We start from the raw sequence: 25,032 nt of genomic DNA on the forward strand, positions 1-25,032 counted from the left end.
CAATTACACAATTTTTCACAGATGTATAGTTTTGTATGAAAAAAGACAAACAAAACAAACAGAAGAAGCTCTTGGATCGTTATGTTTGCCCAGTTGTAACAGAAACACTGGCCATCAAGACTGGCAGGCCAGTGCAAACAGCAATAACGCCAGTATCCACCAAAGTGCAAAGCAATGCAAGGGTATGTTGTGTGAGCATTCAACAGCAGATAGACAGACACACACAAGCAGTGAAATCAGACACACAGATTAATTGAAATCAAACACATTGACAGGTGTAATCAGATGCACAGAATGATGAAATTCGACACAGAGAAATGTAATCAGACATAAAGAATTATGTAATCCGACACAGAGAAATGTAATTAAGAAAATATCATAAAAACTGCATATAAAAAAACTGTTTTGAGTATATAATCAATCATATAATGAGTATATTAGAAATCAAAATAGTTCACATTAGAAATATTGTACAACCTTAGATATCATAGTTCAATTCTATAGTATGGATGACCCAAAACACATAATCAATCATTTTTCATGTCAATCATGTTCACAGAACTCCCAAGCGGTTAGCAAATGCATGTTTCTCTACTGCAGTGGCACGGCATCGGACAGAAACGACCTGAACACGGCTGCCATCTAGTGGACCACTAGAACCAGAATAGTGTCATACTTGTGAAAGTCATTACAGCAGCTGTCCAAAATAAGGACCTGCTGAAATTTTTTTTTTTTAGCACATTAACACAATAATAATAATAATAATTTTTTTTTTTAAAGGAATCCCGGTGTTGGATAGGGAAGCTGGGCCTGGGAGAACACAGTGCTGTTCAATGCCCAGGACAAACCTGGCAAACACAGAAAACACTTCCGAAGCTATCAAAACCCAAGTCAACAGTATTGGTCCTGTGAAAGTTCTGCTGCACATTCCTGATCTTCAACGGGCATTCAGATATCAAGATATAAATAATTAAATACACCGTGGGAATATCTGTAGTAATCTGCAGTAATCCGCAGTTATTCCTGATAACTTTCCGCCTGACTGATGTCAAAATAATGATAATGTTATAAGCCTACCACCTGGCCCAGATGCAGAGGTCACAAGGTCAGAGCATGGAGATGCTGCATTGGATTGACACACAGCACAGTGGAAAATCACTCATAACTGTACCAGTACTAGCCCAGTGGTTCCAGAATGAGAGAAGTGTATCAGTGTGCACACTTCACTTTTCAAAGATACGCATACAGGGCACTGTAACCTGTACTGTAAATGTGTTACTCTGGGAAAGCCCCACTTCAAAAGTAAAAATCACTCGATGCAAATGAAACAAAATCAGAACATGCAGAAAATGTTTCTTTTTTATTTAGGTTTTTATGAAAATGTAAATAATTAGTTTCTTGATGTTTAATACATCTCTTTGATAAAGGTGAAAAAGATGAAAATGCTTATTGGCATGTCCAGTACCTACAACCAACATTAAAAAATATTTAGAATATTTAGTCTGTGAAACAAACGCTGCTGGGATACTGTGAATAATATCAAACTGCTGACAGAGACCCAGTTTTGTTTTTTTTTTTACAAAAAAATCCCACAATCACCCAAAGAGAAAAGGGAAAAGAATATAAATATCAAACGATCTTTTTAAACATCAAAACATAAATGTCAGTGTAAAATTTTTTTTTCCTACGAGTAAACGTTTGGCTTTCGCGGACGTGGAGGATCGCAGCCGTCGGGAACGCAGCGCTGAACGGTCTGACGTGGAGGGACTGGGCCTGTAGCGCCCTTCAGGCTATTCCTCACGGCCGTCATGACGACGCCTGTCTCTTCCAAAAAAAGCTTTCTCGTTACTCGTACTGTAGAGTCGGCGGAGTGTGTCCCCTGAGCCCAGAAACATCGCCACTCCACAGGACTCTACTGTCAAAGGCAGGCAGCGTACGGGGACAACAAAAACAAACAGAACAGACAGACAGCAGCGATGGCACCCGTCCCACGCACACCTGTACATTTATGTGCATACATAGGTTTTTTTCCACAACCGAGCGGATTTTGGCATTCCTTGTAGGCCTGCGCCTTGTGGCACGAAAACAGGGCACTCTATAACAAACTACTAGGGTCTCGATCGCCCCTCCAGCAATGAGAGAATGATCACAGAACAGAACTCATCTTCATCACTGGAGAAATTTGGCAGAAATTTGAGGGGGGAAGGGGAGGAGGGTGGAGGAGGGGCAGAGAGAAAGACAGACAGACAGACAGACAGAAAGATGGGTAATCTGCGTCCCGGGGCCGGTCACTGTGTGCGTGACCCAGAACTCCTCGCTTCAGCCACACGACGCCCACTCGCTCACAGTCCTCACATCTGGTCCCGCAGCTTGGCCAGTCTGTGGGACAGCTCATCCTGAGGACAAAATCAGCACACACGGAGTTAAAGCGTTTCAGACACGCATTCCACCCCAGTAATAACGGAAAATACTTCCTTTTCTTGTTAGCGAAAGCAGGTGGTACTCTGCAAATACTACATCCAATTGGTTGAGGACACTGCCTTAGTAACAATAAGAGTTTTAGCTCCCAGTGATTACAATGCTAAACTAACACATACAAAACAAGTCCTTTTTTTTGTCTAGCAACATGCTAGTGCTTTAGTAATGTTAAATCTTATCTTGTGTGTCTGTTAATGTTTTTCGGCCAAGTCTGTCCCATATTAAACAGGTGAATGCCTTCATGTTTCTCCTACGTTGAAAGTCGCTCTGGATAAGTTTCTTCTAAATTAATGTAACATGTGCATGTGGCCTTGTTCCACACAATCAACTCCTTTAATATTGCTTGTTCTTAAATGCGTACCTCCCAAAAACAAAAACACAGACACTGCGTATGTATAACATATATGCATACACACACAAACACATACACATACGCGTGTCCGTGTGTATGGAAACGCATGCAGGAGAAAGCAGAGGTAATTAATCATAGGTCTTCAGCCCTTGCACACTGCATGAGTTACGGTGCTGTATTCGCCTCATCATACTGCATCTTTACCGTGATATTCTAATCTGGCATTAGCTTGACAAATCTGCAGTGTCCACCTGGCTTTAGCGGCCTATGTGTTTGTTGGAGCTCGCCGCACGACGTCACACCACAGGGAGGTTCAGAAAACCTGTGTAGTTACAATGTGACAATGGAGGGCGTAGCTACTGGATATTGTTGAAAAACCGGTTTAGACAGGATCTGCTCGCTGAGAGATTATTTTCAGCAATTCCGTCCACTGAGTGACTCCCAGTGAAACTTGCCAACTGAGCATGAGAAATCAATTTCTAATGCTGAGGGAACCATATAGTAATATTTTGAATTATGAGTATGACAGTATGTGTAACTCTCACAGGGCCCAGTCAAAATTGGTCAGGTTTCATATGAAAGTCCTTTAAGTGTTCACCTAATTTATAAAAAAAAATAAAAAAAAAAAAAGGCTGGGTTCCTGTGTAGCTGTTGGAGGAGACACCATCACATCTCTAATGCGCAGTGACATTTTCCTGCACAGGGGGGGCGCACAAATGGTTATTCGATGGCTGTTACCCATGGGTGCCTACCTGCTCTGCAGACGCCACGCTGGTCCCCACCGATCCCATCTGGCCGTGAGGCAGCTCCAAGTTCAGGTCCAGCCTGGGGAAAGCATCAACAGGACACCATTTCAACCACTGAGGACCACAGGCCCTGGCAAAGGAGTCTGCGTTCACCTGTCCATCAGGCTTCTGTACACCTTCCGCCTTCACCAGTGCGTAAACAGTGCCGTGATAACAGCAATGGACACCTGATGTCCCTGTTGTGTGTCCCTTCTGGTAATCAGTGATGCTTGATATCAGTGATAACCTGTGAGCCGTCTGAAGACTAGGCTGAGAGACATTCTCTCGTATCACCTGCATATACACCCTCCAGTGTACTCCTGAATAATTCATAGAGACAACACACTAAACAGCCAAGATAATCAGCTGCCAGTAAAGCAAGTGTCCACCCCCTGCCCCCCAGTCTCACCGGGGGCAAGCATCTCTTGACGGCTCACTAAGTTGTGTGGACCTGAAATTCTCGTCAAGGCGGATGACCCCACAAGCACAGCCGTATGCCGGACACATATCCGCGTTACTGCGGAAACGGCCATGGCTCAGCGCTGAGATTTCACCCATCGCTTACCCAGCTTCGTCTGCCATCTCGTGCATCAGCGTGTCCACTTGGTTCTGAAACAGAAAAAAACCTACTGTCACCAACGAGGCATTCACTCGACACCACGGACAGTCTGAACACCTTGTCTCCCCTTGTTTTCTCGCATTGGAACTTCAGTCCTCGACCAGGTCAGGTGACAATAACCCCTGTCAAGCCCCTTCTCAAATAGTTATCCCATTTGCGCCACCTCAATAATCTATGTTGAGAAAGTACTTGCCACTAATTAAGCACAGACTATGATTGACAGCGACATTTACAAGTGGCACTTGTGTTAAATTCAGTTTGATTACTTACTACTGCAGACATTCTGTAGTATTTTAAAATGCTGTGCAGGAGTATGATAGGCTTTGTTGAAAACAGTGGGAAATGTGCACAAAAAATTGAGAGCAGTTATTTAACATTTAACTTGCACCTACAAGCCTAATTAAAAAAAGAATAAATTCATGATTCAACTAAGAAACGAATCATGATCTTCAATCAAGACCTAAAGTAGAATCAGGCGTCAGTGCTGGGCTAAGACAAAAACCTGCACCCACACCGGCTCTTTTTGGATAAGCTTGGACACCCCTGCTTCATATGGATGCATTCTTCTTTTTAGTGCAGTGATACTCAAACCTGGTCCTGGAGAGCCACAGAGCCTGGAGAGCTGGCTTTTGTTTTTTTCCTTAAGGCCAGCGACCAATTCAGGCCCCAATAAACCAGGTTACCCGAGTTAACTGTGTAATCAATTGCTGTGTTACTCAAGTGTTGAGTAACGACGACAGCCAGCAGAGCCTGCAGCTCTCCAGGACCAGCAGTGAGGAACACTGGCTCAAAGACATGCTTTCCATGGCATTTGAACTCCCATTCATGTTCACTTTCCTTCCTGACTCTCCCCACATTAGATCAATTGTTTATAAATGTCTTATTTAGAAGCTCGATTGTATGAATAGTCACTTAATTGTGCTGTTGGAGTGCCTATGGGGACCCCTTGAGATTAACCATTGAAATAAAAGCATAAATCCCCAACCAGTCACATGGTGGAGACAGGTGGCCCTAACTATGGAATATAGAAAACTGAATAAATTATTGAATAACTGAACTCTATTATATATGGTATGGTACCATAGTTTGTATGACAAAAGTCACAATTCGGATTAATTTACAAAGCTGAAAAAGCAAAAATTATTGGAATGTGTCTCCCTACCTGAACCTTACTTGCAAACATATCTAAAATAACCCATTTCATACCTTCAGGATTTAGAGTTGATTAATGGCCAAAAGATATGAAAGAGATCGATATCCAGTAAGAATTTAATCAAACCTAATAAAAGCAGCCCCTAGGCCTGAGCTGGGAAATGGCCCAACAGGGGAACATCGCCAGACTACTTCAGGACAGTTATGAGGATTGAGCAGCAGAGGGAAGCATTGCTTCGGCTCAATTCTACAATAAAAACTGACTTGCCAGCAACACAACCAGACACACTTTAAACTGTAAGCATCAATTTTCCCCCCCAAATAGGCCAGAGAGGATGTCTGTGTAAAACAGTGAGTGTGTATGTGTAAAACTCCACCTGTGGGGGGGTGAGAGTGGATGTGTAAAACTCTACCTGTGGGGTGATGAGTGTAATTGTGTAAAACTCCACCTGTGGGGTGGTGAGTGTGGATGTGTAAAACTCCACCTGTGGGGTGGTGTGTGTGGATGTGTAAAAATCTACCTGTGGGGTGGTGAGTGTTGATGTGTAAAACCCTACCTGTGAGGTGGGGGGTGTGGATGTGTAAAACTCTACCTGTGGGGTGGTGAGTGTTGATGTGTAAAACCCTACCTGTGAGGTGGGGGTTGATGTGTAAACTATGGGGGTGTGTTGATGTAAAACTCCACCTGTGGGGTGGTGAGTGTGGATGTGTAAAACTCTACCTGTGGGGTGGGGAGTGTAGTTGTGTAAAACCCTACCTGTGGGGTGGTGAGTGTAGTTGTGTAAAACTCCACCTGTGAGGTGGGGAGTGTAGTTGTGTAAAACCCTACCTGTGGGGTGGTGAGTGTAGTTGTGTAAAACCCTACCTGTGAGGTGGGGAGTGTAGTTGTGTAAAACCCTACCTGTGAGATGGGGAGTGTAGTTGTGTAAAACCCTACCTGTGAGATGGGGAGTGTAGTTGTGTAAAACCCTACCTGTGAGGTGGGGAGTGTAGTTGTGTAAAACCCTACCTGTGGGGTGGTGAGTGTTGATGTGTAAAACTCCACCTGTGAGGTGGGGAGTGTAGTTGTGTAAAACCCTACCTGTGGGGTGGTGAGTGTAGTTGTGCTGCTCATCGAGTCCTCCATTTGTGCGGTCTGCACATCCAGAGTCTCAAACTGGTGCTCGAATTTGTCCATCAGCGCTGAGATCTGGAGTGGGAGAAGACACAATCATCTGGTAAGTGTGCAGTCCCGCAAAAGCTGTCCTTTAATGACCATGCTCTGAAAAAGCTGAACTTACAGTCAAGTCAAGTGCTGTCTGTTTGTTTCCAAAAATACAACCTTTCCATGTACTCGTTTCCGACCATGGCCATAAATAGATCAAAATAACTGCTTTCATATCCACCAGCTATCAGAACCTACTGAACAACAGCTTGTATAAGACCCTGAAATAAAGCGTGAAGCACGTTCATGGGCATCTGATACATCACATTGGCCACTGTGGATGACAGAGAATATATACAGAGGCAGAAACTCAGGAGATCGCAGACAGCCACACTTGCATGCACACAAGCCATACCTTCTCCAGGTTCATACTCTTCAAGGCCGCATCCATGCCCTTCACCACTCCAGCCATCGACTTTGTGACCTACAGAACAGACGGGCGTGGTCAGTCCCACATACGTACCGTCAACATCCTAAAGTCCATCCATTAACACCCCATGTGACAAAGTTTCAAGAGCTTCTTAAATGGCTTTTCTGAGTCTACTTCTTACATTACAGTCAATAAATCAAAATGGAAAAAGATAATGTTTTTTTTACTACAGTCCCTTGAAGTATCAGGAAAGTCAAGGAATTGTGGATCTGCATAAGCATAATTTAGAAACATAGCATTCCTTTTTAAAAGATTTTATAAGTAAATCAAAACAGATTTCTAACTAATCTGAGGAATATCAGTTGAATATGGTCTTTGGACAAAGTAGACAAGTGTGTTTGTGTACATGTGTAGCATTATGTTACACTCTAAAAACATTAGGACTGAAGTTTTTTTTTGAAGCTCCCTTCACAGTATAGTTCCATTCTGCATAACCCACCTTTTACACAACACTAACTTTTTATGATTAGGGGCCAGTCGGCAGATTCAGGAGCAAATCAAATCATTTGCAATGGTTTCAGGCAGAGAAAGTGCTAGAAGCCCCTTTTCACCTTGTTCATGGTGACAGCAGTCTGTACCCTGGCCCCCACCGCGTCCACCCGTGCGCTCATCCTCAGGAAGTTGATGGACTGGTTTTTTTGCCGGATGGCGTTTTCGGCGTGTATCCGCGCGACTTCCACATTTCCTTTTTGAACGGCCTGGGAGGAGGGAGAAAATGTGCTCGTTTGCAACAGTGCAGCCCAAAACCGCTGAGATGTTCAATAGGTTTGCCTCCCTGCGTTCGCTGGGTGGCTGGCCGTCTCCTGGCAGCAGCTTACCTTCTTCACTTTGGCCTTCTCCGCCTTTTCCTCTTTGTCACATTTCTGTGAACTTCGTTGCAACTCTTTGGCAGCAAACTTGAGGTTGAAGAGATGCTCTGCGATTGTAAGTTAAGAACACCTCTAACGACGCTATAAGTTGATCGGATAAATACGACTGAGAACGGCTTCAAACAGTTTCAAAAGTCCACATATGAAAGGAGGACTGAAATTAGATATATTCTGCAATATTTGTTTTCTAACATGGAATGGAAATAATTTCATTTTTTTCATGGCCGGTTAAGAAGCAATGGCCATGACGATTTATTTTAAAACTCCAGAGATTTTAATGCCGTGAAGGACATTAATGACGTATGAATCCTGCAAACACGCCGAACACCTCATTCAAAGCATTACTCTGATAAAATTAAATACTGATGACATGAACGCATCCAACCGAACGACAGAAATGTTCTGTATCAGTGGTGGAGATAAAACAGTAAAACAGCAAGATCGTCATACATATATATGTCTATGGTCATACACGCCCAGTCATACACTCTTCATTATAATGAAACACAAATCGAATTCACAAGATTTGCCTATGATCTCAACAATCGTTCCCTTCCCACTAAGCGCCGACCTGCCATTCCACATCGAATGAATTTAATGAGCTCGATGACGATACGGCTGTAGACAAGGTGGGTTCAGGTGACGATGTGAAACCAACTAACATGAAGGACTGATCACGTCAGTTTCAGTCCAAACAGGACGATAAGTGATCCAGGGAGCAAAAACCGCAAATCTACTAGGTGTAGAGACGTTTCCACACAAACGGACTAGGTTAACCACAACAGCACAGATTTTACCCGGATATAGCCTGGCCAGAAAACAGTTTTCAACCAAATGTAGCCCGGTTTTCACCTGAACGCATAAACGGCGTTTCACCTACTTTTCAGAGTAGAAAATAAATAACCATCTTTCCTCTATACAATAAATTATCTAATATTACATACCTAACCTCCGGCAGACTGTAGCAGTTAGTCTAGTTAGCACGAATGCGAAGCACCGATGCGAACAAATCTACCACAGTTCTGTCTTGCAACGCAAATGTTAATATGCTATAAAGCTACCTAAAACAAATACTGCCCGTTTCGTCACGTTGCAATTGTAATCTACCTATGGGGTGTCATAGGTAGCCCATTTTCCTAGCTAGCTGGCAAGTAGCAAAGTCATTTTCAGACGCCCAAACCATTCCACCACAGGCCCAGTCACAGAGGTGGCGGCTATTTGCCACCGTCTTTCTTACTTCGTAGTAGAAAAGGATACTGTCCAAATTTGACATATTTGTAGCTTTCGTCCGTCTGTAACGTAGTAAAGAAAACCGTTGTCACGGCTCTGTTTGTGTTTAGTCAATTTCTTCACTTCTTTTCCGTGTTTTCAATTTGTTCCCTCAATACTTCCGGCTACACAACTGGAATGATGACATCATCGTCAGATGTTTGGGGGCGTGTTCTCAAACGTCACATGGATCCGAGACTCTGGGGATCAGACAGACGGGCTCAGTAATTTTTTTTTTTTTTTTTTTTTTACAGTTATGTATTCCCTTGTTGAACAAGTTTAGTGACGTCAATTTTGTACTTTCTGAATCAGAAGCGTATCGGCTGACCTTTTGTATAAACGTATTTGCTTGCAGGGTTCTGCGTGTCCGTCGTGACTGTCCTGCTTCTGATCTGAGTCGTCTCAGCCCTGTACTAATTCAAAAAGAATATCCTGGTGGTATTTTTCATGTTGCATTTAGCTAAGTACATTTAATAAAACGATTATTAAAGCCCAATTCTTCTTTATGTACTATACTACAGGCAACAGAGCTAATGGATCAAAGAGAGCACACCTGAGGGATGAGTCACAGAAAGGCAGTCTCCTCCACCCCTCCATGTATCTCATATTCTGAAACATGCCATGAAGAGTGGCTGTCTGCTGGGGAGACTCACTGTGACTCTAGATACACAGCCAGTGTTGATGAGGACAAGGAGCAGGCCTGATTAACGATTAGCTTTGCGTCTCTACATCACAGTGGCAGAGAGGATGAGTCACACTCACTCGGATGTGATATTCACTGTGGTGGCAGCAGTGTGCTGCAGTCCGCAGCCTGGCTCTGTCCTACCAGCTCATCCTGAGCTCCAGTGAAGCCTTGTGCGCCAGCACTGGGGACACACGGGCAGATCATCTCTTCCACCAACACCCAACGCAGACAGGTTTTTGTGCTCCGATTTTTGTCAAACACTTACTGCTGTTTTGGAAAGACTGCTGATGTTGCAGCACACCATATAGAACAGTGTCTCCGCACCATTTGGCTTTTTTTTTTGCCATTGAGGTAGGTAAAATTTAAATATTAAGAATCATAAAATAAGTTTTCATAATTATTGGTCAGTGCCCTTTCTTCCACTGGAACTGCTATGGCAATACTTGTTATCATCTCTATCACATGGTGTCATTTCAGAATCAAATTAAGAAACTTCACCAGTATGCACACTTGGAGTACTGCAGACACTGGAAGCCTTAAAAAAAAGAAACTAGAACATCTCTGTGATTTCAGATGTTCCTAGGCCCCTTTAACTTTGTCTAGTAAGTTAATCAGTCTCTGTATTCAAAGTCAGAGACTGAAAGAAGAATTTCTTACTGATTTAAAACAGTGTGCCACTTAAAAATGTGACGAGAGAAAAGTAAATATGGCTTGTCATAATCAAAAGAAATATATTCATATGCCTTATTCATATGTTCATATCACTACCAGTAGAAGCCTTACGGGATGGTCCAGGCTTGTCTATGTAGGTGCCAAACATATTTATTACAACAGTTTGCAATTTAAATATTACACAAAGCACTACAGGGGAAACATTCACTCAAACATGGCAGTTTTGTCACAATAGAAAACAAAACCAATGGGCATTTATGATATTCTCATATAATCCCTTTTCTGATTATCCTCTGCCCAACCAGAGTAGATGCATCAAAGATGCACAAACATGCATTTGCATGTAGATGGTAACATATTCAACTCCAGTGCCCTAGATGAATTCCCATTGTTTCAACAGTGTTAATTATTTTACTTGAATTAAATACAATTATTTAGCTGTATATATTTTACGGAGAGTAGACAATCAACCCTCCTTACGTATTCTTCACTTTATTCAGACAGGGGGAAAGCAGAAAGGATTACAGATAGAAATGGGATCACAGGGCAGAAAGTGTCATGATGGTGAATCAAACGCCCCCACCACATGGTTATACATTCGTATCTGGGTTTAGAGCCAACAGCCCTGTGGATAGAAGCATTCAATCTCCACAGCATTATGAATTAATTGCCTAAAACCAAAACATGAAATTACTCACTCCTCAGATATTGATGTGTTTTCATAATATTATTCATAATCAAAGAAACATGTACCAGACATAAAATATGGTGCCTGGTAATATGTTAATGTATTTGAATTAACATGAATTTGCAGTTTTGTACTTTTCCTGATTTTGTAGATTTCTGTTGGACTACCTCTTCTTTAACTACAAATGAACAGTTCCTTGCATCCTTTGTGCTAAAAAAGTAGTGAGTGCCATTAGGTCGTAATTATTATTTTAAAATGTGTGCATATGCACTGATCAGCCACAACATTAAAACCACCTACCTAATATTGTGTAGGTCCCCCTCGTGCCGCCAAAACAGCTCTGACCCGTCGAGGCATGGACTCCACCTCTGAAGGTGTCCTCTGGTATATTTGGATTTCTGTATATATTTGTACCTACTGTATATTTGTATCTGATTGTGTTACTTTGTTGTCTTTGATGCTGCAACAGTGCAAATTCCCCCCGGGATCAATAAAGTGCACTACTAATACTACTACTACTACTACTTATTACATTATTGGTTTTTATTACATAAACAATTTGAAATGGATTGCATTATTATTAGTAGTTATTAGTAATAGTTGCTACAGGGCTATAAAAAACTAAGAAATTGTTAGAGGGTGAATTATTTCCACAGGATTTTAAAAACTCTCGACGGGTCAGAGCTGTTTTGGCGGCACGAGGGGGACCTACACAACATTAGGCAGGTGGTTTTAATGTTGTGGCTAATCGGTGTAGATGTTATGCACCCAGCATACAACCGTACAGACACACATGTCCAAATCAGGGAATCAATAAAATATACTTTAAATAACGAATTGCACGAACGTAGACACGATTGCACACATTATAATTTAAAATGAGTTCCACAACAATTGTTTATACATATCTTATAGACTATATACCATTGTTGTGCATTGACTGTACAATATGGACTACCTCAAAATCGTGACGCCATGTTGCCATGGAAACTGATTTACGCTACAGAGTCTGACTGGGAGAAAACAGTCCCAGATATTTAGGAGTTTCATTTCAGCACCCGAAGCTTGAACAGCGATTGCGCACGGAACTTCAGCTTCGGTCTTACCTGACTGTGCCAAGAGATCAACACCTGCGACTTTGAAGCCCTATTGGATCGTACCAGTCGGACATTTCTTTGGCGTGTGCTTAAAAGTCTTGATATTCTGAGGTGAGTTATTTTCTATATTAGCTAAGCACCCATTTCTATCAGTATCTCCTGTGCGTTATGAGACGTGCGCGACAGCCTTCAGATGAACGCAGAAGTTTGACACACCTGTAAACAATAAGGATTGGATGCCCATAGAGACAAGTGACGTACTGACATGAAATTTACTCGGCTAATATAACTATATTAGCTATATTAATAAAATATTGATTACATTGGGCGCCGCTAAAATAATCAAACGGCTGCATGTCCAGTTACATTTTAGGGGCGTGAAGAACATGCTGCATTCTTGTTTGCAGATGCTACTGGGGAAGTGGTATTCAACGTAATCACTCCTACAAACAAATTCGAATCGAACCAGAGATGTATTTGTTACGCTCTTGGAATAATGCAAGCTTGTTAGAGAAATCCTACCTATTGATCTGAACCAGTTATTTTTTTTCTTGGAAAAGTTTTATGTTACAGTAGCCTATATTGCTAAAGCAAGGCGCCTTCTCTGTCGACCTGACAGAATGTAGTTGGTGGCTTATCGTTTGTTGCCTTATTTGATAATTAGTTATTCCCGTTATTATGCTTTTGGGGTAGGCTGTTCTATTTTTTCATTCACATTTTGAGCAAAATGTATTCCTTTTTATTATATGCAATGAGGATGACTTTGTATGGGTGGAGAATTGAATTTAATCCTAAAGATCTTTCCTAAAGCAATGGTTATGAATTCTCTCGCATTTAAGACACAATATATTCTCCAAAGGGCTTCCGAAGACTTTGTTTTACAGCAATCAGTGGTCATTTTGTGGGTTATAGATACTTTGTATTGCTTTAATTATTTATTCAGCCAACATTTTCAGCCAATCCAATCTTTGTATGCTTTGATAAAGTTTGGATGTAACACAAAATAATAGTTCACTATAGGTTTCCGTTTTCACAATAAACAGTCGATAAACGTTTACTATGCAATATCAGAGCAAAGTAATTCATCTCACCTCCACACTGAGTCTGACTGAGGTCCACTTTGTGAATTCAAAAGTAGTGACTAACCATTTCTTGACTGTTGTGTTTATCTCCCGTCTGTTCTAGGTGCATATAAAAGGGGGGAAATTCAGGTGGAAAAGCGCATCTGGGTTCGGTTTTTTCCTGGCTATGAGTCATACAGGCTTATTTGAGGGAGAGGAAGCAAGCTAGAAGGGGAGGGAGGAGAGGGGAGGGGGGAGGGGGGTTAAAAGAGAGACACAATCCTGCAGCATCGCCACATTTCCAACATTGCCGCCCTGCGGAGCCCTTTCTATTTTTTCTTTGGTAAGCTCTAAAGCATTGCCATAATGCTAACGATGACTAACCTTTGCGCATAACCCGGGGAAACCTATCGCGCAGCATCGTTTGGCACGCAGCCCTGGCACCACGTGCAAACTTGCTGAAATGACGTAACTTGCTCTTGGCATGCTCTGGCATGTGCCAGGCATGGCGACCAAAAAGTCCATGCCTCCCTCGCGGCTTTGCCTCACACAAGCGCTCCCACGCGGCTCGGGGTCAGCATATGGCCATTAGGATCACAAAAATGCAGATCATTGGCGTCCGTAAATTATCAAAACCTAATGTAGGCCTATACAATATGTCATATTATAATTTTCAGTAATGTTATTAAAATAGCGCAATGAATTACAAATACATCACATTTTTGTAAACTTGATATATTTAGCCCACCATATCTGACAATTATGTTATAGTGTAAACATTTGCTTTTAATAATCTGTGCGTTCTGCACAGTAAATTGTCCAGTGTTAATTCAACTCTTGCAGGGTACATATGATCCTACTCAAAGCCAGGACCAGAGCAGGACCATATGTGAGGGACAGTCAGTATAAATGTAATAATGTTTACCCCAAAAAGATTTAGATGGCGTTAGCTAATGGGGATCCTAATAAACAATAAACAATAAGCCTAGCATATGATATTTTGCTTCAAACAGCTGTTACAGTACATTTATACAGACTGCGACATCATGTTTTTTGGTCACCGAGCAAACAATCCCCGCTAAAATTGACTCGAACTACCAAACTTTTCAAGGACAGATGACTGCTTAAAATTAGTATGATTTGATTTTATTGCAAATAAAAATAATGTCTTATATCCGAAAATTACTTCCGCAATTTTTACGTACCTCGCATAAAAATACTTTTTAGAAATATTTCGCACTAACGCGTTGCTCCCTTCTTTTGGCACACGGTACAAGACTGAATCGCGCGTGTACAAACCTGAAATGGCAACTCCAGCGAAGTGTACAAAACGTTATTGACCGTGTTACATTTGGCTGGATCTCTCTTTTTGATGTCACTGATTCTACATGGTCTTGTACAGCTTACAGAGCTATGAGGCTTCACAGAAATCTCACAAAGCATATTTAGTGCAAACAAGAGAGCAATCTGTAGCAAGGAACCAAATGAATAGCAGTGTACAAAAAAAAAAAAAAAAACAGATATCCTTAATGGATATCCCTCAATCTATATTCATCAGTAATTTTAATCTACATTCATAGATCAAAGTGTTGGGTGAATTTAATTGTATCACTTAGGCATAGGAAATTAGCATCTACTTAATTGCATGTCACCAGGTGCAAAGTCAATGATTAATTCACAGACAAGCATATAAAATGAATTAGCCACAGCCAACAAACCATTGGTGCCTACTAAAACAGGAAATAACACATTGGCAATATGCTTGACAAGATAATAAACTTTTAGTTGTATTTCTTTTTTATATGATGAATGGGCACATAGCCAGCTGGAACATGGTGGGAAATATACTGAAGTTCTGCTTTTTATATAAACAATGATCCCTTTATAAGTGTTATTTAATAAAATTCAATAATCCATACAATCCATCCCTCAGAAACAGCACTCCCTTCAAACATTGTGATTATTCATTTGCTTTGACAATGTCTTTACACATTACAGTTAAAATGCCTGGAGCAATTATTTGTAAGTGAAACACCTCCTTTTAAACCAATTTTAAACATGTTATACATGCTAATTTAATCACGGCAGAGGTCAAGTTCCTTGAATCCAGAAAGGATTTCTGTTCCTTCAGATTATGACCATTTCACCTCTGATATGGTGGTACCAAACATGGTAGTGGAGAGATCCAAACTATAGGTGCCTGAGATTCAGGATGGACCATACTTTACTAAAGGAGGTGTGCATAGGGAATGATGATCAAATGGGCTCAAATCTCAAAAGAATGAGGGGTTTGTAAAGAGCACTGCTACAAAGGGCAAAGGTGTGAGATAAGGGCATTAGGGGTCTGAGACATATGGTGTGGGCTGCACTGCTGATGTGTCTGTTTACCTCCCATTATTATTAATAATAGGAATTATTATTATTAACAACAATAATAATAATAATAATAGTTATTTATTATAGTTGTTAATAATAATAATAATAATAATAATAATAATAATAATAATATTGATTGTGAAGAAGCAGATGAAGGTTTTTTTCCCCTCATACTACTATATTTCTGTGCTGTATGCTGAGGGTGCTTGCATTGGTAAAATTCTGGTGCACTTCCAGATCCAATTCCCCGGAGAAATGACATCAAAGTCTATGCGATGGAGAGGGTTTCATGTCATCATGTCACGCGGTCATTGTGACACGGTGTATCTTCAACTCCCAATAAGCATTAGGAAAGAATCTCACCGATTCCACTATCCAGAGAGCCAGTTCCATCGTATCAAGATTTTAGTCTTAAAAACATGAATGGCAATATGGCTCAGAAGCCTCCGGTATTGTCACCGGGCTTCACAACGGTGTTCCGGATGTTTCCTCCGACAATGCATTGCCTCAGAGGGAATGGACGTGCACTGTGAGTGAAGAAATGAACTCTGCTGTCAGAGGAGACCTCGCCCCTGACTCACTCTGCAGAGATGTTCAACCATTCCAACTTACCCAAAAATAGGCAGATAAAAATTATTGTCATGGTTACTGTTTCCTGTTTGGGCCATAATTTCACTGACACGCATGCGGTCAGTTGGCAAGCCAGGGCAGTTCACTGCAAGACAATTAAATTTGTTCATATAGTATTTTACATATATTTGCATTTATATATTCTTCTTTTTTTTTAAATCAATGATGCAGGGATGAATAATGCGTCAAACCGGCAATGACTCATGGTGTTTAACCCTGCGTGTTCCAGAGTGAGAGAATCAATGTGCTGCAATGTGTCTGGGATGGGCTGCTGTGCATTGTTTGCTCTTCTTCTTCACTACAGTGGTGTCAAGCTTCACATTCTCTGTTGTGGTTTAACAAGGGAATTAGCACAGAACATATCAATTCAGTGTTATGGAGAGAAATGTGCCTTGTGTTTCAAATTCACATTAGTAGGGAGTCTGCTTGGATGCCCTAAACTTTAATGGGGAACCTCGTTGAAACGGATTACATTTTTTGGAGTGAGCTGTCTTGTCTTGGATCTTGGAAACCAGCCGCATAATAACAAATAATGGTGTGTGTCCAGCAATGCTTTCAGAAAAAACCCAAACACAAGTGCGTATTGCAGAATGTTTTCTTGATAACCAGATATCTAAGTGTAGCAGGAGTGTAGCAGAGTTCATTCTGATTATCTTAAAGTAGTAGAGAAAGCATTCAGCATCCTTACTTCTGGACCAGTAATCTATGTCAATAAAAACACATTTTCAACATACAAAAATATCAAGTTACTCACACAACCAATGCACTGCCTATAAATCATTAATTAAAACTTCAAAATCTATGCCTGCTGCTGAAAGTATTCATATCAAGTGGCTACAACAAACAATATTGGCTATCTTAGCTCACAGAAATTAAACAAGCTCTATTCCTAAGCAATGTTACCCAATATTTCATAAATTATTTCAGGGCCAGGTTACATAATAATAATATTTCTTCATCTTACCATTTTATCTTACCACCCAGCTGCAGGCCCACAGAACAAGCCCGTGGCTAGGCGAAGCCTGCAATAGTAGTCCAAGGTTTTAGGGCCTACCTTGTAATCATGTAGCTATATTGAGTCATGAATAGGCTTCGGTAGCGAAACCCGGTAGCACTATGGCCTACCTAGTCTACCGGACTAAATTACCAGGAAGATTTTGGTGGTTAATTTTTGTGCTGTCTTCATCACTGATGTTACACTCACCATTAACAAGCTAGTAAATGTAAAGAAAATCATTAAAATGGTTCATCCCACACCCACCCTGCACATTATTACCCCCTGAAGTAAACATTTTTCACTCATGACTGGTAATCTCAAAATTACCAGTCGTGAGTGGAAACTGCTAGCAGTTAGCTCGTTTACTGTAGTTAACTTTTAACAATAGCTAATGTCGATGGCTAGCTAGCTATTGGTCGGTATTTTAAATTTTGATTAGACTATAAGTTCACTGCATAGAAGGTTGCTCACTAGTGTGCAGTTGTAATGAATCATCAGAAGAATAGCTAGGTAGCTACCAGTTAAACCTCAGTCACATTCCCTCTTTGTATCTTAATAGTTTTAGCTTTAACATTTCATACCAGAGACCATTTCTGTTGCCCTTTGAGCTTCAGTGTCATTGTTACCGTGTACTACTGAGAAATGCACACCATACGCTTTAGTGTGGTCCAACAAAGGCAACAACACAATCTCCTTTGATTTATACTCAATACCTTTCGCTATATATCACAGCATCCTGTTGGCCATTTACTACAGCACATTGCATAGATGTCGAGAGGCTTTGATCACCTACTGTTGCAAAGTCTTTTTCAAATGGAAAACTTAATTTTGCTCCTGCAATAAAATAAAACTGTCTTACATTTTACAAGTCTTTACATTTATACTCATTTGCCAGTTGTCTGTCCACATCTAGATTCTGTTTAAATTACAATGAACAGTTTAGTCATTTTGCAAGTGCTTTTAGCAAAAGCGACTTAAAGTGCATTTAGCACGGTAAGAAAACAACACTAGAGCTGGAGATGCAAAGTTAGAATAATGTGGCATGCTTCTCGGTGTGTTCTTCTAGGCCTGCAAAATAAAGGGAGAGAAGGGTTAGTTGTTTTTCTTTTTTTAGGAGAGACATACAGATTCCAATCTATTAACTAACAATTTTTCATCAAGATCTATCAAGATAATTGATGTAAATAGAAAAAAGTTGAGATCTCAACAGATCCTTTTGGGACCCCACTGTCTACAGAGGTTGCGCAAATACAATCCCCCTCTAGTTACCTTTTGTACTGTTTTTTTGTGTTCCCCCTTTTTGCTCCTTAATGTGGAATGCCCACTTATGCGCACACTGCAATGCTCATCGCAACCTCCATTGAGAGCACATTGGAGAACACAAACAAGCACATGCTCTCCCCGGAAGCATGGGATGCTGCTGCCACTTCTTATTACACAGCATTTGCCAAGTTGGGCTCAAATAGACGGGATTTAGAAAAAGACACTTCATATGCAGCAGCAGCTCGACAGGTGAACCACAAGCATCTAAAAGGGCTGAAACCCTCTCTCTCAAGGGGATGCTGGAGATAGCTGAGTGTCGCCCTGCGAGGCTGCCAGCCACAGTTGCCACTGGCACAGTCCAGATTCAGTACCAGGCCATGGGGCCCATCCATGCACTAGAACCCAGGAGCAGCCTTAACTTTTTTTAAATTTATTTTACTCTGCAAAATTTATTTTATCAATTTCAATCCTACTTTGAAACAACTCTTGTAATTACTAATGATCAACAAAATTACAGCATACAGTGAATTTTAATAGTATAGTGTTTAAAAGTTCACATGACACTATGCAAGATTCTCCCTGCTTCTCTATCTGTCCCCTCCTTTTTCCGTTCTCCATATGTGATGGAATATCAGCACTGGCATGCAGGAAACTCTGTCTACAAACTGTGAATTTATGACAGCTCAAACTCTCAGAACATATGTTCTCAAATTCTTCAGAACAATGTGTGTGTGTTTACTGTATCCAGGAGCCATGGGGAATCTAATGACATTTAAACAACAAATAATGCACGCGCCCTATTTTCATTGTTGTGCCTTGTACTGCCTGATTTACTAACAATATTCCTGGAAACCAGGGGAAATCCTTTCAATCTATTTGAGTCTCTTAAGACTTAATAATACTAACTTGGGTAGAATGGTCAATAATTCTCGCAAGAGTACAAATATGCTCTAAATGTACCATCATGCTTTAGATTATACAACAGCAGTGGAGGACTGCTTTTACTAACGCTACTGTAGGCCTTACGGTGAAGCCACACTATACGCGGCCCCGCCGCGCGGCGGCGCCGCCTCCATTCACTTTGAATTAATTAGCCAGACAATGTTTTTGTTGTTGGTTGTTACTCACTAGCTAGACATTAAACAGCCTAGCTAGGCAGCTGACTAACATCTTTCAGATCTAGGTTACTGCAAAAATGATTTTTATTCAGACAGGACAATGAATATGAAACACGATATTAAACCCGGTCAACATTTCACGAACACAACTGTCTGTCAAAAATAGGTGACACGCCCACAAACAGCCGATTGTAGTGTAGCTTCACCGTTAGAGAATTGATTTTAAAGTATGCGGTACAGTTATTGACTGATGAATGACTGTGCATGTGAAATTGTTATACTGTTAATGGATAGGGCCTGTAGTTTTGAACCACCAAAATGTTGTTGATCGCTTAAAAATTGAGTTTGATACCTCTTTGTTTCATCCTCAGACACGGCACCCATAGGAATACATTGGGGAAAACTTTGCAGCTTTACTGCCTTCAAATACCATGAGAAACATGTTCTACTGAAAAAAAAGTTTGCTGCAAACAGCATTATATTAAAAGTTTTAGGCTTGAGAAGTTCCATTCTTCTGGCTATTCTTCTGGCTACATCCACACAGGTCTTCGTGAAGCATTCTGACATTGGTAAAAACTGACCAGAGTGCAGAAGTTTGGCTGGGAGGTAGTGCGTGGTTTGAGAAAAAAATAGATACAGCTGAAAATGAAAAAGTTTTAAATTCACAGCTATAGCTAGGGGTCAATCCTGCACAGTAATCATATTGTGAAAGCTGATTTGCACAATAGCATTCTGTACTCTTGTGAAAGAATAACTAGACTATAGAAACTAGACTCTAGCCCACCTTGCTTTTAACAGCTTTTCCTACCTCTCTCCCTTGTCACCTGTTGGCACAGCTGGTGAAGATGGCAGAGCTCAGCACTGACCGCCGATTCCACAACCTGACCCAGAAGCAAGTCCAGACCTTAGACCAAGTCCTGACTGAGGTTATCCCCATTCACGGCAGGGGAAACTTTCCCACATTGGAGGTGAAACCCAAGGACATCATCCATGTCGTGAAGAACAGGCTAGTGAAGAGAGAGATCAAGGTGAGGGATGTCCGTCTGAATGGCTCCACTGCCAGCCATGTGCTGGTTAAAGAGAATGGTACTAGCTACAAGGACCTGGACATCATCTTTGGTGTGGAGTTACCCAGGCAGGAGGACTTCCAGATCATCAAGGAAGTGGTGCTGGGCTGCCTGCTGGACTTCCTACCCCAAGGTGTTAACAAGGATAAAATCACTGCCCTAACCATGAAGGAGGCTTATGTGCAGAAGATGGTCAAGGTCTTCAATGAACATGACCGCTGGAGTCTTATCTCACTCTCCAACAACCGTGGCAAGAATGTGGAACTTAAATTTGTTAACTCTCTCCGTCGACAGTTTGAGTTCAGTGTGGACTCCTTTCAGATAATCCTGGACCGTATGCTTGAGTCCTACCTGGAGGCAGAGAGGAAGCAGGTGGCCCAATGTCATACGTGGGGAGAAGAAGCATCTTCAGTCAAGAGCAGCAGTCAAGTGGCTCCAAATGAGGAGTCCCCATCCACCTCTCTTGACCAAACAAAACCTACAAACAAAGCCATGTATTTGCCAGCTGAAGGTCAGGACCTCCCAAGCCTGGACGAAAGACCATGTGAAAATGAAGAGGTGGTTCTGCAAGAAGATGAATTGCCTCAACCAATGGAGGTAGCAGCGGAAACATTGGAGCTTGGGAAAGTGACAAAAATTAAGGAGCCAGGACAGGACCTAGAGTCCCTGAAAGGAGCTGAAGTAGAGTTACAGGAATCAGATGCAGAGGTACAGCTTGATGTTTTACCCCTTTTAGAAAAAGGTGTTGAGACTTCAGTTCCTGAAGCACATGGACAAACTGAGGAATCTCTAGAAACAGTCATACCACCAAGCTCAGAAACTCCAGCCCATACAGAACTTTCCAGAAATAGTGTCCAAGTTCAAAAACAAAGTCCAAAGGACACTCTCAATGAATGTCCATCCTCCATTGAAAGCACAGTTATGGAAGAACCAGGAAGACTTACGGTACCATGTGATCACTCTCACCCTCAACCCTGCACAATACTTACTGAAGAAGCCCAGATCTCACACCTTGAGTATCCACTGCCACCCCCACCAAAGAAAACCTGCAAAAAATCTAAAATGGTTGTACTTAAGCATTCCTCACCAAAGCCTCCTAGGAAAATGTCAAAGAAGGTGATCAATACACCGCCCTCCCCTAAAAAAACACCTTTAGTGAATGAACTCCCAATTCTTACTAATACCCTATTAGATCCTCCTAAAATAATTTTTAAAGCACAATCAAATGAATCTATGCCAATAGAAGAGCTAAATTGTAACATAATCTCACCACAGTCAAACACTAACACTTCACTTGACAAAGAATGTCAAGTCCAAACAGTATTATTCCAGAATGAAACCTCTGTAGCCCATGACACAGAATATCACGTTGAGACAAAATGCTTACAAAACCAGGAACCAGAACCCGCCAGGAATCAGGAACCAGAACCTGCCATGGAAAAGACATTCCCTCAGCGAGCAGAGCCAGAATATGGGGACAAGCACCAAGACCCTGCAGATCAGCATCCAGACTTTTCTGCTCAACCAATGGATTCTCAGAAAGATACAACACCAATGAGCCAATCAGCACCGGGCCTGTCCCCACCCAGGGAGCTACCTACTATCACAGTGGTGGCAGAAAGCATGTACGGTGACTTTGAGCAGGCTATGGAACACTTGCGCTACCGTCTGATCGCAACACGCAACCCCGAGGAGATCCGAGGTGGAGGCCTGCTGAAGTACAGCAACCTGCTAGTGCGGGATTTCAAGCCGGCTAGCGAGACGGAGATCAAGTCCCTGGAACGATACATGTGCTCACGGTTCTTCATAGACTTCCCCGATGTCCACGAGCAGCAGCGCAAGATTGAGTCCTACCTGCGAAACCACTTCATTGGCGAGGAGTCCAGCAAGTATGACTACCTGATGACTCTGAGGAGGGTGGTCAATGAGAGCACTGTGTGCCTGATGGGACATGAGCGGCGGCAGACCCTCAACATGATCACTGTCCTGGCCCTCAAGGTTCTGGGCGAGCAGAATGCCATTCCCAACACCACGAACATCACCTGCTTTTACCAGCCCGCTCCCTACATGGCAGACCACAATTTCAACAACTACTACATTGCACAAAATCAGCCAACCCTCATCTACCACCCCTACCCACTGCACATCCACATGCAGACAGGCCTGGTGTAGCGTACATCGTAAGTGGACAATTGCAAGAGCCAGGAACAGCTGCACCATTCGGACAGTGGCCACTTAAAAAAAGTAACGAAAACTATGAGCATCACAGAAATCAAATCAGATACTGGAAAAGCATCTTTTCCCTAAATGCACAGATGCAGGAGTGACATGGGACTGGCTCAGGCTTAGGCCGCCACCAGAAATGAACAAACTTACTGACTCCGAAATCTCTGGCAGATGCAAGTTAAAAGTGGATGAATATGTGGGAATGGAAACAGAATGTGTAGCAAGCAGCATGAGGCAAGAGTAAGCCAAGACAAGCGAGACCAAGAGGAGGGGGGTCCCTTAAATCAAAAGTGACCACAAACTGATGGTCAGCATGACCATAAAGGGACCACACACTGACAGTCAGGATAACCACAAAGAGATCAGGATTGTGTCACAGTCCTTCCACGTGGTTCACCCAGGAACTGACAATCAAATCAAGAGGGTCCATCCAATTAGCATTTCTCCTTTCATTTCATCCACTTAGGTCTACACTCTATGCGGGGAAAATGTGTGGGCTACAATGATGTGTGATTCATTGTATGTGGTCAGTCTGTCCCATAATACTGCAGGTCCAAGAGCATCACTTCCCTTTGTTCCACGTGTCAAGAGACTGCCATTCTGCTGCAGCTGTATGTGGGAGAGCAGCATTCATTTAAAACAACACTTTAACTACAAAGTGCCATAAAACTGCTGAAGGAATTATACTAAAGAACAGAATATTTCGCATTTGGCTTTGCTGCACTAAAAGCCAATGGCACACAAACACATTATAAATTCACCAACAGACAGACACAGACACACACACACACACACACACACACACACACATGCAAATTGAATGGGAAATGTGGTCTCATTTTTTGACCTAAAGTTTAATTGCTTGTGCACGCAAACTGTGAAGTGTGCACAGCAGTGCTGGGTAAATTGCTGGACACTTAGTAGAATTACGCACTCATAAAAGCTTGGGGAATGATCTCAGCAGGAATTAGGATAAGCAAAGTCGCAATGACATGCCACAAGTCTCAATGATTGTTAAAAACCCAGCCAGAAACAGGCTCGCTATAATATACAGAGCCAGATCTAGCGTTTTGGTGGCCCTAAGCAAGAATGCAGCCACAACCATGGATTGGGTGGGGGGGGGGGGGAGGGGTTGAATGTATGGATCACAGAACGGGGGAGGGGGCGGGTTTGGAGGAAGCGATTGCAGACCAGGGAACTGATCGCAGACCAGGGAACTGAACGCCACAGACACGTAATACTGTATATTATTAATACATGTCATATTATGACAGCTGGGCCTTGAGTGACAACTGCAAGGATTTATTATTTCTTGTAGATCCAAACATCTACAACATGAACGTATTGATGACTCTTGCCCATCACTCAAGATGACTGGATTACACGTGAAGAAAAGCACTGTATCTGTGATTGATATCACAGACTTGTGGTCTCCCTTACTGCAGCCAGGCCACACTGCAGATTTCAGAAGAATTTTTTCAGACCAAGGTTTTCATCAGAAAAGTTTATATTTTCAGTATTTGCTTGAGCCAATATTTGTTTTATGTACTAGTATCCATGAAAGTGCAAATAAACCATTGCTCTCAGACAGATATCGCTGATTGTCTGAACTGAGGGAGAGCTGAATAGACTTGTAAATGTAGATAACAATGCTACAAATACTGCCAGAATCCAGGTGAACACTGAAGATGTATTTTGTGGATGTTACTGAAGAGTGATGCGTTTTATTAAGGTAAATAAGAAGTCAGGTAATACAATTGTGTCAATCAGAACAGGGGATGGAGTTAAATGTGCAAAATGGAGTTAAATGTGACTACAGTCACTAGTCAACATTCCAGCATGGATTTTAATTGAAACAGCAGTTTTATCTATAGTACACATATTTCTGAAAATACAAATGCATAATTCAAATTTTCTGAATTATTGGTCTGTCAGTCAATGACATTATTTACATTTTTTCAGTATACTGTGTTTGGTATTAATTGGTTTATCTA

The 25,032-nt window shown here is 41.7% G+C and overlaps 2 protein-coding genes across 2 annotated transcripts; one reads left to right on the plus strand and one right to left on the minus strand.

Annotated features, from left to right (window-relative positions):
- Window positions 1-1,341: 1,341 nt before the first annotated feature.
- LOC135262900 (charged multivesicular body protein 1b-like) lies at window positions 1,342-9,312 on the minus strand. The gene is made up of 8 exons (XM_064350281.1): window positions 9,147-9,312; window positions 7,839-7,936; window positions 7,572-7,718; window positions 6,946-7,014; window positions 6,468-6,575; window positions 4,181-4,224; window positions 3,583-3,655; window positions 1,342-2,396 (listed from the first exon to the last, which is right to left on the minus strand). The coding sequence occupies exons 1-8, from the start codon at window positions 9,160-9,162 to the stop codon at window positions 2,352-2,354; spliced, it is 600 nt and encodes a 199-aa protein (XP_064206351.1). The 5' UTR covers window positions 9,163-9,312; the 3' UTR covers window positions 1,342-2,351.
- A 2,614-nt stretch (window positions 9,313-11,926) lies between these two features.
- On the plus strand, window positions 11,927-24,138 carry LOC135262899 (uncharacterized). Its single transcript, XM_064350280.1, has 2 exons — window positions 11,927-12,411; window positions 20,582-24,138. Exon 2 carries the CDS (start codon window positions 20,591-20,593, stop codon window positions 22,982-22,984), a length of 2,394 nt encoding a protein of 797 aa, XP_064206350.1. The 5' UTR covers window positions 11,927-12,411; window positions 20,582-20,590; the 3' UTR covers window positions 22,985-24,138.
- Window positions 24,139-25,032: the final 894 nt, after the last annotated feature.

Source organism: Anguilla rostrata, chromosome 9, assembly GCF_018555375.3.
Source record: "Anguilla rostrata isolate EN2019 chromosome 9, ASM1855537v3, whole genome shotgun sequence".
NCBI classification, from domain to species: domain Eukaryota; kingdom Metazoa; phylum Chordata; class Actinopteri; order Anguilliformes; family Anguillidae; genus Anguilla; species Anguilla rostrata.

What these genes read in the sequence shown, in the direction of transcription:
- LOC135262900 (XM_064350281.1), bottom strand. An exon ending in AGAAGGCCAAAGTGAAGAAG is followed by an intron (nt 7,719 to 7,838) that starts GTAAGCTGCTGC and finishes CCCTCCTCCCAG; the next exon opens with GCCGTTCAAAAAGGAAATGT. An exon ending in AGAGTATGAACCTGGAGAAG is followed by an intron (nt 6,576 to 6,945) that starts GTATGGCTTGTG and finishes CTCCCACTCCAG; the next exon opens with ATCTCAGCGCTGATGGACAA.
- LOC135262899 (XM_064350280.1), top strand. Translation starts at nt 20,591, where the DNA reads ATGGCAGAGCTCAGCACTGACCGCCGATTCCACAACCTGACCCAGAAG.